The sequence below is a fragment of the Eurosta solidaginis genome, chromosome 2 (assembly GCF_040869045.1).
Source record: "Eurosta solidaginis isolate ZX-2024a chromosome 2, ASM4086904v1, whole genome shotgun sequence".
NCBI classification, from domain to species: domain Eukaryota; kingdom Metazoa; phylum Arthropoda; class Insecta; order Diptera; family Tephritidae; genus Eurosta; species Eurosta solidaginis.
This window is the reverse complement of record NC_090320.1, coordinates 139,034,826-139,049,297: the sequence shown is the minus strand read 5'-3', so window position 1 is coordinate 139,049,297 and position 14,472 is coordinate 139,034,826. Positions and strand designations below refer to the sequence as shown.

The 14,472-nt window shown below is 40.4% G+C and overlaps 1 protein-coding gene across 1 annotated transcript in view; it reads right to left on the bottom strand.

Annotated features, from left to right (window-relative positions):
* Window positions 1-14,472, bottom strand: part of Apoltp (Apolipoprotein lipid transfer particle) — a 2,338,027-nt gene that overhangs the window by 2,158,880 nt on the left and 164,675 nt on the right. The window contains exons 2-3 of the mRNA XM_067766285.1: window positions 9,815-9,963; window positions 9,004-9,761 (exon numbers count right to left, since the gene is read on the bottom strand). Coding sequence (XP_067622386.1) covers window positions 9,004-9,761; window positions 9,815-9,881 — 825 coding nt within the window. The 5' untranslated portion in view covers window positions 9,882-9,963. The remainder of the gene's footprint in view (window positions 1-9,003; window positions 9,762-9,814; window positions 9,964-14,472) is intronic.

Sequence of the window (14,472 nt, the reverse complement as noted above, 5' to 3'; positions counted from 1 at the left end):
CATATACATCTAAGGGCCACTCGCTTTTAAAAGCCTCATTAATACCTTTAATTTGATATCCATATCGTACAAAAACATACCAGAGTCACCCCTGTCCCACCCTAATGGCGATATCTCGAAAAGGCGTCCACCTATAGACCTAATGCCCCCTCCCTCTTAAAATGCTCAGTAACACCTTTGGTTTGATACCCATATCGTACAAACATTCTAGAGTCACCCCTGGCCCACCCTAATGGCGATATCTCGAAAAGGCGTCCACCTATAGACCTAGTGTCCACTCCCTCTTAAAATGCTCAGTAACACCTTTCGTTTGATACCCATATCGTACAAACATTCTAGAGTCACCCCTGGCCCACCCTAATGGCGATATCTCGAAAAGGCGTCCACCTATAGACCTAATGCCCACTCCCTCTTAAAATGCTCAGTAACAGCTTTCGTTTGATACCCATATCGTACAAACATTCTAGAGTCACACCTGGCCCACCCTAATGGCGATATTTCGAAAAGGCGTCCACCTATAGAACTAAGGATTACTCCCTTTTAAAATACTCATTACCACCTTTCATTTGATACCCATATCGTACAAACACATTCTAGAGTCACCCTGGCCCACCCTAATGGCGATATCTCGAAAAGGCGTCCACCTATAGACCTAATGTCCACTCCCCCTTAAAATGCTCAGTAACACCTTTCGTTTGATACCCATATCGTACAAACATTCTAGAGTCACCCCTGGCCCACCCTAATGGCGATATCTCGAAAAGGCGTCCACCTATAGACCTAATGTCCACTCCCTCTTAAAATGCTCAGTAACACCTTTCGTTTGATACCCATATCGTACAAACATTCTAGAGTCACCCCTGTCCCACCCTAATGGCGATATCTCGAAAAGGCGTCCACCTATAGACCTAATGCCCACTCCCTCTTAAAATGCTCAGTAACACCTTTCGTTTGATACCCATATCGTACAAACATTCTAGAGTCACACCTGGCCCACCCTAATGGCGATATCTCGAAAAGGCGTCCACCTATAGAACTAAGGATTACTCCCTTTTAAAATACTCATTACCACCTTTCATTTGATACCCATATCGTACAAACACATTCTAGAGTCACCCTGGCCCACCCTAATGGATATCTCGAAAAGGCGTCCACCTATAGACCTAATGCCCACTCCCTCTTAAAATGCTCAGTAACACCTTTCGTTTGATACCCATACCGTACAAACATTCTAGAGTCACCCTTGGTCCAGCTTTATGGCGATATCTCGAAAAGGCGTCCACCTATAGAACTAAGGATTACTCCCTTTTAAAATACTCATTACCACCTTTCATTTGATACCCATATCGTACAAACACATTCTAGAGTCACTGGCCCACCCTAATGGCGATATTCCGAAAAGGCGTCCACCTATAGACCTAATGCCCACTCCCTCTTAAAATGCTCAGTAACACCTTTCGTTTGATACCCATATCGTACAAACATTCTAGAGTCACCCTTGGTCCACCTTTATGGCGATATCTCGAAAAGGCATCCACCTATAGACCTAATGCCCACTCCCTCTTAAAATGCTCAGTAACACCTTTCGTTTGATGCACATATCGTACAAACACATTCTAGAGTTCTATAGGTGGAACTAAGGATTACTCCTTTTAAAATACTCCTTACCACCTTTCATTTGATACCCATATCGTACAAACACATTCTAGAGTCACCCCTGGCCCACCCTAATGGCGATATCTCGAAAAGGCGTCCACCTATAGACCTAATGCCCACTCCCTCTTAAAATGCTCAGTAACACCTTTCGTTTGATACCCATATCGTACAAACATTCTAGAGTCACCCCTGGCCCACCCTAATGGCGATATCTCGAAAGGGCATCCACCTATAGACCTAATGCCCACTCCCTCTTAAAATGTTCAGTAACACCTTTCGTTTGATGCACATATCGTACAAACACATTCTAGAGTCACTCCTGGCCCACCCTAATGACGATATCTCGAAAAGGCGTCCACCTATAGACCTCATGCCCACTCCCTCTTAAAATGCTCAGTAACACCTTTCGTTTGATACCCATATCGTACAAACATTCTAGAGACACCCCTGGTCCACCTTTATGGCGATATCTCGAAACGGCGTCCACCTATGGAACTAAGGATCACTCCTTTTCAAAATACTCATTAACAGCTTTCATTTGATACCCATATCGTACAAACACATTATAGAATCACCCCTGGTCCACCTTAATGGGGACATCTCGAAAAGGCGTCCACCGATAGACCTAAGGCCCACTCCCTCTTAAAATGCTCAGTAACACCTTTCATTTGATACCCATATCGTACAAACAAATTCTAGGGTCAGCCCTGGTCTACCTTTATGGCGATATCCCTAAATGGCGTTCATCCATAGAACTATGGCCTACTCTCTCTTAAAATACTCTTTAATACCTTTCATTTGATACACATGTTATACAACCACATTCCAGGGTTACCCCAGATTGATTTTCCTTATTTTGTCTCCATAGCTCTCAACTGAGTATGTTATGTTCGGTTACACCCGAACTTAGCCTTCCTTACTTGTTTGTTTTGATTTTGATTTCTGAAGACTGACCATTACTTAGCTTCAATCTTCTGAGGGTTACCAGGTATTTGGTAGATCTATATAATGTTACTTTTCAAATAAGTTTTCTTTTTCTGAAATAATTTTTATGCTTAATTTTAAATAAAACTTTGTAATTATGGGAATGCTGACGATCTTGTTTATTTAGAAGGCATAGGGTAATTCAGGTAAGGGGCCACCGAAAATAGGTGCGTCTGTGGTCATGGATTTGAGGGTGGATTATGTACCGGGCGTCGCAACAACACCCGCGGCGCCCCTATATATATTTGGCCTTTTTATTTTTCGTTTTCATTTTAAGCTTTTTTGATTTTCAGCGTTAGCAACCGGTCATGTCGGGTTCGGTAATTTTTTTTGCGCTAGGTTTTTTTTTTTTTTTTAATTTCTTTTTTTGAATTTTAAATTTTGAACGTTTAACGGTCTGTCCGCGGCATCCGGTTCTACCGTATGTCGTTTTATTTTGAAATTATAAGCGTTTTGAGCAAGGTTGGCAAGAACCTAGCCCAGCCGACATAACTAGCCACAGTGCACCACAATCTCATGCCGACTGCCTTCCTTGCTGCTCCCCTGAAAATGCGTTACCATAACATAGTATACCCGCTCACCAAATTTTATCAAGATATCTCAAATTAACATTAGCCAATCCATCGGATTAAGGCAGGATGTAATTTAATGTAATTAAGACCATCCATAATCGCCCATTTTGAAACATTATTGAAAGCCCCGGAAATGTCCAAGAAGACTCTTAGAGCATACTCCTTATATTCCAGGGATTTCTCTATGCTTATTACCACCCTATGCAATGCGGTGTCTACGGACTTGCCTTTGGTGTACGCATACTGTGTTGTGCAGAACAGCTTTTCATCCACGTTGCACATATATCAGCCTCCCAAAGGTTCTGAGTAGAAATGATGTTAAGCTAATGGGTCTATAGTCTTTGGGATACACGTGACCGATCTTCCCCGCCTTTGGTAGGAACGCTACACGAGCAGTTCTCCAAGAGTGCGGTATATGATTCAGCCTTATGCACCCATGGAATATTATTTTAAGCCATTCCACGAACGCCATACTTGAAACTTGTAGCATGGCCGGGAATATACCGTCTAGGCCCGGCGATTTAAACTTAGAAAACGTTTTCACTGCCCATTCTATCTTCGTATTGGTCACCAAGCCCGGCACTACTAGCTCTGTGATCGAAGTGTGAGTGATGTCTGCTGGCTCTTCTATACCGTCTCCGATGGGAAATGTGTGTCGAAAAGCACTTCAAGGGATTCCTCACTATTACGTGACCATTCCCCGTTCTCTTTCTTTATTAGTCCCTGGACTATGTTTCCCCTTGCTAGGACTTTTTTCAACCATGCTGTTTCGCTGGAGCACTCTATGTCCGTACCGAAACTTTTCCATGAGTTTCTCTTCGCCGTGGTAATTTCACGATTGTAGATCTCCAGTAGATCTCTGTGCTCGTCCCGACACGCTTCGCTTTCCGCGGTCTTTGCGAGCTTGGATATTTCTTTTATCTGTCTTCTTAGAAAACTCAGCTCATTACTCTACCACGGCGGCTTTGCTTTTCCTCTGAATTTTCTTAGAGGGCAAGCTTTGTTATACGCAGTAATAAGCATCTTTGTTAGGAATTCATTCGACTCCTCCAGTTCCACCACATTGGTAACCTCTTTGGGTTGTCCCAGTTTTGTTTCTACATGTTTCTGGAATTTAGTCCAGTTCGTTGACCTATGGTTTCTAAAGGTTCTCCCTTCTCTACCCTCTTTAGGCGGATGCTGAAGCTGATATACGTATGGTCGGAGAAAGATGGTCTATCAAGAATCATCCAATCATACCTTGATATATCACGCTCAGAGCTCAATTTAATATCCAGAACATTGAATAGAGATTCGCCTCTCTCGTTCGTATCTGCTCCTCCCCACTCATTGTGGTGCGCATTTGCATCTGCGCCTATGACCAACCGCCCTTTGCGACCTTCCTCCTGTACTAGCCTTTTGCACTCCATCGGTGGAACCTCCGCAGCATGGGCCATGTAGCAGGAAGTCAGGATAAATTCTTGCTTATTGTATTGCCCCTTCAGCCTCTCGTGACTGTTGTACCGGGTGTTCTTCTGTGCGAGTCACAGCACCATTTGGCGGCTGATCCTCTTCTAAAACCATCGTGTTGACATCGGGGACCTCCACCTGTCTTTTTTCCCTTAGGCTTTTGAGGTCCTTTTCGACTTCGCCCACCTCTAGCGTGTTAGGGTTTTTATCCTCGGGACTTCTTTTCCTGAGTCGCATGTAAATTTTGCCAGTGCCAAAGGACATTTTGCCAAGCTGCGTGTACAAAATATCCTCCGCCTGCTTGTTTATTTGGAAGATGTAGAACTGACCATCCTCGGTAGGCCGAGATACAGTAAGTACCTTCAACACCTGTGTCGGTATGTTCGGATTCTGATTCTGCAGAAGTCTCAGTGTATCCTCTGACTTCATCACGCATGGTATCCATACCTTAACTTTTGGTACCGTGGGGATTTGCGCTTTATCCACTACCTCAAACCGCGCCTTCGTGCCTTGCCTTTGGAGGGTTGGAACCACTTCCTCTAGCCAGCAAGCTCGCGATGTTGTCGCACGCTATAATCTTCACAGCGTTATACCATCCCCCCGAATCAAAGGTTGCAAGGGGCTTACTTGGTTGTTCCCGCATCAAGCTAATAAGCTCCCTTTCCACATATCTCCACCTTTCAGTAGTCATTTGTCCGAAAGGACTGCTACGATCAACCAGCGCCAAAGTCAGTGACTGCTTTGCCACATCACTCATCTTCTCGGGAAAAGCCAGAGTCTTAGTGTTATCTCCCTTTGGCACCTCCGAGAAAGCCGGAGTCTTAGCATAACTCATTTTAGCACTTCCGAGAAAGCCGGAGTCGTACCGTTATCTCCCTTTGGCTTATCTCCTACCTCCGTAGTTGGAACTTTCCTCTGAGTGGCGGCTTTCGAGGTAGTTGCTACCTCGCTATTGGGGCCCATCTGCCTTACAGCTTGGGACCTACTTGTCTTGTCTATGCGACTGCCCTGCCTCGCGGCCCTAGGACTGCATCCTTTCTTCCTCTTGAAAGCAGGCTTGTCGCCTTCCGCCGAACGTGCCTCTTCATTCTGGCATTCGACGCTTCTTCCTCCTCGTACCGGTTGCAGAACCGAGGGTTCCTCGCAGCAAACCTTTTGAACTGCCTTCGACCTATTTCTACCGCCTCATGGGCCCATTCCAAGCGCTCGATCTTCACTTCTGTTGGGTCGACCACTGATCCCAAACATTGTACAATTCTTAGTGCTGCACGGTACTGCGAGAGAGCTCTTTTACTTCCTCTGCTCCGTACCCTTCTCCGCTCTTCTACTCCGTTTTCATTTGTGTGCTTCTCCAACAAGGAATTCGTTAAATCAGCACTACTCTCGCTCCCCGAGTCCGACGCATCGCTTAATTGTCGTCCTTGGATTGCGACTCAGTCCTCCGCTTTACATCGTCCTTATTACAATCAGGTAATGAGTCGCTCATCTTGGTCGTACGACCACCTGCCCGACAAGGCGGGCTCAGCGGTACAGTATTATATACGGGGAAAGAACCGTCCGCCACAGCAGCGCCCCTTACTGTTGTAAGCCCACAAATACTTCCCGGGGTGGCGCGGTAGGCTCCGTTCGAATACAGCCGAATTTATCCCCTGGCTGCAAATCGTCCAATAGGCACTGTCCGCATAACACCCTGGATTAGGGGGTTTGCAATTCTTGGTCACCGACATCCCGCCGCCCTCCTATGAGGCGAAAGAGCCTAGATGTCAGTCCTAAACAGCTCTGCCTCATATTCGGGCGCTATGGAGTTCGGCTAAGCGCTCACACCAACGACAAGGTGCCTACCCTAGTAAGGGGCTCTATACGTAAGTATCCGGTGAAATTTGAAGCCTCTAGCTGTTAAAATGGGGCAGTAATTACGAAAGGCTTCTTATCTGAACAATCGGTTGTGGGAGATATATGCTATATATACGACCGATCTCATCCATTTTTTCAGACAATAAAATGTGCAATATACGAAAGCATTTGGTGAACTTTTAAGCTTCAATCTGATAAATGAAGATATGACAAAAATCTTCTTTTCTGAAAAATCGGTTATATGGCGGATATATGATGCTATAGTGGTCCGATCCGTCCGGTTCCGACAAATGTCTAATCGGATACCGGCTCAGCAAATTTTATCAAGATATCTCAAAAATTGAGGGACTAGTTTGCATACAAACAGTCAGACGGGCAGACGCACATGGCTAAATCTACTCAGCTCATCATCCTGATAATTTCGGTGTACCTAATGGTGGGTCAATCTATTTTCCTTTAAGGACTTACAGTTTTGAGATTCGTGACAAAGTTAATATGCCATTTCATTTTCATGAAAGGTATAAAAGCGATGTAGTGGTGTAAAAGTCACGGCAGAGGGCGTCCACAACTTTACAGTCGAGTACTTTTATTCTTTACCGTGCATGTTAATATTGTGAGAAATATTAAGGGTAGGTGTGAGTTCGTCTAAATTTCATTACCTAAACTAATATTCCACTGGAACTCTCCAGCACTGCAATAATTTAGGAAAAAGTTGTCAAAACTTTGCAAGTTCACTTGGCGATCTAAATGGTTTATTTATGCGTATGCTTCAACAGGACAGGGGTAACACGACAACTTGAGTAAACTTTGAGGTATCTTAATTGGTATGTAAGTTCCTGGGCACTCATCCCAGATCGCTATTTAAAACGAACGAAATCGGACTGTAACCACGCCCAGTTTTTCGATATTGAAAATTTCAAAAAAAAGGAAAAAGTGCGATAATTTATTAACAAAGATGGCTAAAGCGATGAAACTTGGTAGGTGGGTTGATCTTATGAAGCAGAAGAGGAAGTTAGTAAAATTTTGGACAATGGGCGTGGCAACGCCCACTTCTAAAGGACGGTAATTTAAAAGTTTTACAAGCTGTAATTTGGCAGTCGGTGAAGATATTATTATGAAATTTGGCAGGAACGTCCCCCCTATTACTATACGAACTCTAAATAAAAATTAGCAAAATCGGAGGACGAACACGCCCACTTAAAAAAAAAATTGTTTTAAGTAAAATTTTAACAAAAAATTTAATATCTTTACAGTATATAAGTAAATTATGCCAACATTCAACTCCAGTAATGATATGGTGCAACAAAATACAAAAATAAAAGAAAATTTCGAAATCGGCGTGGCTCCGCCCTTTTTCATTTAATTTGTCTAGAATACTCTTAATGCCATAAGTCGAACAAAAATTTACCAATCCTTGTGACGATAACTGTTTTCTGTGAAAATGGGCGAAATCGGTTGAAGCCACTCCCAGATTTTACACACAGTTGACCGTCTGTCCTTCCACTTGACCGTTAACACGGTAACTTCAACAAAAATCGATGTATCTTTACTAAGCTTTCTTTACGCAATTATCTCAGCTCACTTTATCTTGGTACTAAAAATGGCTGAAATCCGACTATAAACACCCCCAATTTTCTATATCGAAGATTTCGACAAATGAAAACAATGCCATAATTCTATACCAAATACAAAAAAAGGAAAATATGGTGATTGGATTGGTTTTTCGACACAAAATATAACTTTAGAAAATACTTTGTAAAATGGGTGTGACACCTGCTATATTAAGTAGAAGAAAATGAAAAAGTTTTGCAGAGCGAAATCAAAAGCCCTTGAAACCATGGCAGGAATACTGTTCGTGGTATTACATATATAAATAAATTAGCGGTACCCGACAAATGATGTTCTGGGTCACCCTGGTCCACATTTTGGTCGATATCTCGAAAACACCTTCACATATACAAGTAAGAGCCACTCGCTTTAAAAACCCTCATTAACGCCTTTAATTTGATATCCATATAATACAAACACATTCTAGAGTCACCCCTGGTCCACCTTTGTGGCGACATCTCGAAAAGCTTCCTACAGTACTAAGGTATACTCCCTTTTAAAATACTCATTAACACCTTTCATTTGATACCCATGTCATAAAAACACATTCCAGGGTTACCATAGGCTCATTTTCCTATATGGTGATTTTCCTTTATTATGAAGGAAATCGTTCCAAAAAACGTCACCATTGGTCTACAATTTGGTCGATATTTCCCAAACGAATGTGATATGGAATTAAAAACCCCTTATAAACCATCTACGAAACCCTTCGAAACCAACGCAGCTAAGCTCTCAGCTGAGTATATAATGTTCGGTTACACCCGAACTTAGCCTTCCTTACTTGCTATATCTAAAAGAGTTCAGGCAACTCTGCTTAAATTCCGAGACCATTTGACTCTTTCACAATAATTCAAAATAAAGTAAGGCTATCTGTACTTACGTCGCAATGGCTCTTAGATTCAAGTAAATGCCACAATGTTTTTTGGTGGTAAGAATTGTATGGAGTGGATTGTAGTATTGAATGGGTTGAATAACGATTTCGGCAGGTCGAAATATGCTTTGTTTTGCGTATCTTAATAAAAACGTCGTTAGTATTTTCCAACATATACTGAACATTGCATTCACCAGATATATCTATTTCTGTTGTGTTGTGATCTACATCGAACCTAAGCATTGTATTTTGAAAAGCAGACAATATACCTCTTTTAAAGTTTAAGGTCCAAATAGATTCGGTAGAAGTCGGACATATTTCAGAAATAAGGCCATCGTGAAATGAAAAGCGAAGTAAATATTTCTTTAAATCATTGGCTAACTCCATGTTTTTTGGATGCATTTTATTAAAGTTTTCATGAGTTAGTTCATCACGCCCTATGTCACTAAATTCGCCGTAATAATCCTCCTCATTCCAATTAAAGTTTTTATCGTACTCTCCATTATTGAATTCTGTACTTTTTTGCTGTAACTCGGTATCCCAAATTTTAACGTCCTCAATACGAAGGAGGCCTTCACAATGTTTGGGGAAAAAAAATTCAACAGAAGCTCGTAGAAAAATGCTGGATGCATTGTCATCGGTGTCATAAAATGCGCTGTTTAAATCAATACTGTACTCATATCTATATATACTATTACTAAAACCAAACTTCTTATTAGTATCATCACAAATAGGACTCCCACAAATATTTGGATCTCGAAACGGATCTGCAAGTGATTTAAGTCAATAAATAAGAAAAGTAAACAAAAACGTGTCTTACTCTGTTTAGTTGCGATGCTTAGTATCACGCTTTGTGATATTACAATAAAAGATAAAAAGTCCAACATTATTTTATTCACAGATGACGACTTAAAATGTGTGTTTCCTTTGTAGCTTTGGTATTCACAAAATCATTCCCGACGATAAAACCTAAAAAAAATATAAAAAATTAAAATAGCGGTAATCACAAATTTAGTTGTAATTCAATATTTTTTTTTAAACGTTGATAACTCAATTTAGTAAACAACATTATTTTATTCACAGATGATGACTTAAAATTTGTGTTTCCTTTGTAGCTTTGGTATTTACAAAATTATTCCCGACGATAAAACTTACAAAAAAAATTTAAAAAGCCGTATTCACGAATTTAGTTGTAATTCGATATTTTTTTTAAAACGTTGTACGTATGGAGCCGTTTAAATGTTTTGATAACTCAATTTAGTAAACTTCACAATTAACAAGTAAGGAAGGTTAAGTTCGGGTGTAACCGAACATTACATACTCAGTTGAGAGCTATGGTGACAACATAAGGGAAAATAACCATGTAGGAAAATGAACCGAGGGAAACCCTGGAATGTGTTTGTATGACATGTGTATCAAATGAAAGGCATTAAAGAGTATTTTATGAGGGAGTGGGCCATAGTTCTATAGGTGGACGCCATTTAGGGATATAGCCATAAAGGTGGATCAGGGTTGACCCTAGAATACGTTTGTACGATATGGGTATCAAATGAAAGGTATTAATGAGTATTTTAAAAAGCGTGGACCTAAGTTCTGTAGATGGACGCCTTTTCGAGATATCGCCGTAAAGATGGACCAGGGGTGACTCTAGAATGCGTTTGCACAATATGGGCATCAAACGAAAGGTGTTAATGAGCATTTTAAAAGGGAGTGGGCCTTAGTTCTATAGGTGGACGCCGTTTCGAGATATCGTCATAAAGGTGGACCAGGGGTGACTCTAGAATGCGTTTGTACGATATGGGTATCAAATGAAAGGTGTTAATGAGTATTTTAAAAGGGAGTAATCCTTAGTTCCATAGGTGGACGCCGTTTCGAGATATCGCCATAAAGGTGGACCAGGGGTGACCCTAGAATTTGTTTGTACAATATGGGCATCAAACGAATGGTGTTAATGAGTATTTTAAAAGGGAGTGGGCCTTAGTTCTATAGGTGGTCGCCTTTTCGAAATATCGCCATAAATGTGGACCAGGGGTGACTCTAGAATGCGTTTGTACGATATGGATATCAAATTAAAGGTATTAATGAGTATTTTAAAAGGGAGTAATCCTTAGTTCCATAGGTGGACGCCGTTTCGAGATATCGCCATAAAGGTGGACCAGGGGTGACCCTAGAATTTGTTTGTACGATATGGGTATCAAAAGAAAGGTGTTAATAGGTATTTTAAAAGGGAGTAATCCTTAGTTCCATAGGTGGACGCCGTTTCGAGATATCGCCATAAAGGTGGACCAGGGGTGACCCTAGAATTTGTTTGTACAATATGGGTATCAAAAGAAAGGTGTTAATGAGTATTTTAAAAGGGTGTGGGGCTTAGTTCTATAGGTGGACACCTTTTCGGAATATCGCCACAAAGGTGGACCAGGGGTGACTCTAGAATGTGTTTGTACGATATGGGTATCAAATTAAAGGTATTAATGAGAGTTTTAAAAGGGAGTGGTGGTTGTTGTATATGTGGTCGCATTTTCGAGATATCGCCATAAAGGTGGACCAGGGGTGACCCTAGAATTTGTTTGTACAATATGGGCATCAAAAGAAAGGTGATAATGAGTATTTTAAAAGGGAGTATTCCTTAGTTCCATAGGTGGACGCCGTTTCGAGATATCACCATAAAGGTGGAGCAGGGGTGACCCTAGAATTTGTTTGTACAATATGGGTATCAAAAGAAAGGTGTTAATGAGTATTTTAAAAGGGTGTGGGGCTTAGTTCTATAGGTGGACGCCTTTTCGAGATATCGTCATAAAGGTGGACCAGGGGTGACTCTAGAATGAGTTTGTACGATTTGGGTATCAAATTAAAGGTATTAATGAGAGTTTTAAAAGGGAGTGGTGGTAGTTGTATATGTGAAGGCGTTTTCCAGATATCGACCAAAATGTGGACTAGGGTGACCCAGAACATTATCGGTTGGATACCGCTAATTTATTTATATATGTAATACCTGGCAACATTTTAAGGGTGTTTTATTTCGCCCTGCAGAACTTTTTCATTTTCTTCTACTTAATATGGTAGGTGTCACAACCATTTTATAAAGTTTTTTCTAAAGTTATATTTCGCGTCAATAAAACAATCCAATTACCTTACCATGTTTCATCCCTTTTTTCGTATTTGGTATAGAATTATGGCATTTTTTCATTTTTCGTAATTTTCGGTATCGAAAAAGTGGGCGTGGTCATAGTCGGATTTGGTTCATTTTTTATACCAAGATAAAGTGAGTTCAGATAAGTACGTGAACTGAGTTTAGTAAAGATATATCGATTTTTGCTCAAGTTATCGTGTTAACGGCCATGCGGAAGGACAGACGGACGACTGTGTATAAAAACTGGGCGTGGCATCAACCGATTTCGCCCATTTTCACAGAAAACAGTTAGCGCCATAAAATCTATAAAAAAACCCAGGGCATACGGTGTGATAGGCGGAGCACGCTACCATCACACCACGGTGGCCGCCACCAAATTTCAAAAGGATTGGTTAATTTTTGTTCGATTTATGGCATTAAAAGTATCCTAGACAAATTAAATTAAAAAGGGCGGAGCCACGCCCATTTTTAAATTTTCTTTTATTTTTGTATTTTGTTGAACCATATCATTACTGGAGTTGAATCTTGACATAATTTACTTATATACTGTAAAGATATTAAATTTTTTGTTAAAATTTTACTTTAAAAAAAATTTTTTTTTTTAAAGTGGGCGTGGCCCTTCTCCGATTTTGCTAATTTTTATTAAGCGTACATGCAGTAATAAGAGTAACGTTCCTGCCAAATTTCATCATGATATCTTCAACGACTGCCAAATTACAGCTTGCAAAAGTTTTAAATTACCTTCTTTAAAAAATGGGCGGTGCCACGCCCATTGTCCAAAATTTTACTAATTTTATATTTTGCGTCATAAGTTCAACTCATCTACCAAGTTTCGTCGCTTTATCGGTCTTTTGTAATGAATTATCGCACTTTTTCTGTTTTTCGAAATTTTTGATATCGAAAAAGTGGGCGTGGTTATAGTCCGATATCGTTCATTTTAAATAGCGATCTGAGATGAGTGCTCAGGAACCTACATACCAAATTTCATCAAGATACCTCAAAATTTACTCAAGTTATCGTGTTAACGGACGGACGGACGGACGGACGGACATGGCTCAATCAAATTTTTTTTCGATCCTGATTATTTTGATATATGGAAGTCTATATCTATCTCGATTCCTTTATATATGTACAACCAACCGTTATCCAATCAAACTTAATATACTCTGTGAGCTCTGCTCAACTGAGTATAAAAAACAATCGTTTTGTATTCCACAAAATTGTATAAACTTATCGGGTCCTGTCTCTTACTTGTGGGATCAGTTGCAATTCAAATTTTGGCAACGACATTTTTTCAACGTTTAAAATATAGAATAAAATAACTAAAAAAAAATGTTTAAGTTCAACGGTTTTATTGAAAACAATAAATAAATAAAATAAATGTAAGGAGCGATAACCTCCGAAGAGATTTTAGGCCGAGCTTAATTGAAAACAATACTTACATTAAGTTATTATTAATACTTTATAATTAGGTAGGTCCTAGGTGTTAATGATTATATAAACGGGAGTGGGCCTTAGTTCTATAGGTGGACGCCTTTTCGAGATATCGCCACAAAGGTGGACCAAGGGTGACTCTAGAATGTGTTTGTACGATATGGGAATCACATGAAAGTGTTAATGAGTATTTTAACACGAGGTGGGCCTTAGTTCTATAGGTGGACGCCTTTTCGAGATATCGCCATAAAGGTGGACCAGGGGTGACTCTAGAATGTGTTTGTACTATATGGGTATCAAATGAAAGGTGTTAATGAGTACTTTAAAAGGGAGTAAGCAACCTTAATTCTATAGGTGGACGACTTTTCGAGATATCGCCATAAAGGTGGACCAGGGCTGACTCTAGAATGCGTTTTGTTTAAAGTTATATTTTGCGTCAACAAACCAATCCAATCACCATGTTTCATCACCTTTTTCATATTTGGTATAGAATTATGGCATTTTTTTTTTATTTTTCGTAATTTTCGATATCGAAAAGTGGGCGTGGTCATAGTCGGATTTCGGCCATTTTTTATACCAAGATAAATTGAGTTCAGACTAACTACGTGAACTAAGTTTAGGAAAGATATATCGATTTTTACTCAAGTTATCGTGTTAGCTGCTGAGCAGAAGGACAGACGGTCGACTGTGTATAAAAACTGAGCGTAGCTTCAACCGATTTCGGCCATTTTCACAGAAAACAGTTATAGAAGCAATACCTTTACCAAATTTCACAAGGACTGCTAACTTTTTGTTTGACTTATGGCATTAAAAGTATTCCAGACAAATTAAATGAAAAAGGGCGGAGCCACGCCCATTTTGAAACTTTCTTTTTGTGTTTTGTTGCACTTTATCATTACTGGAGTTGAATGTTG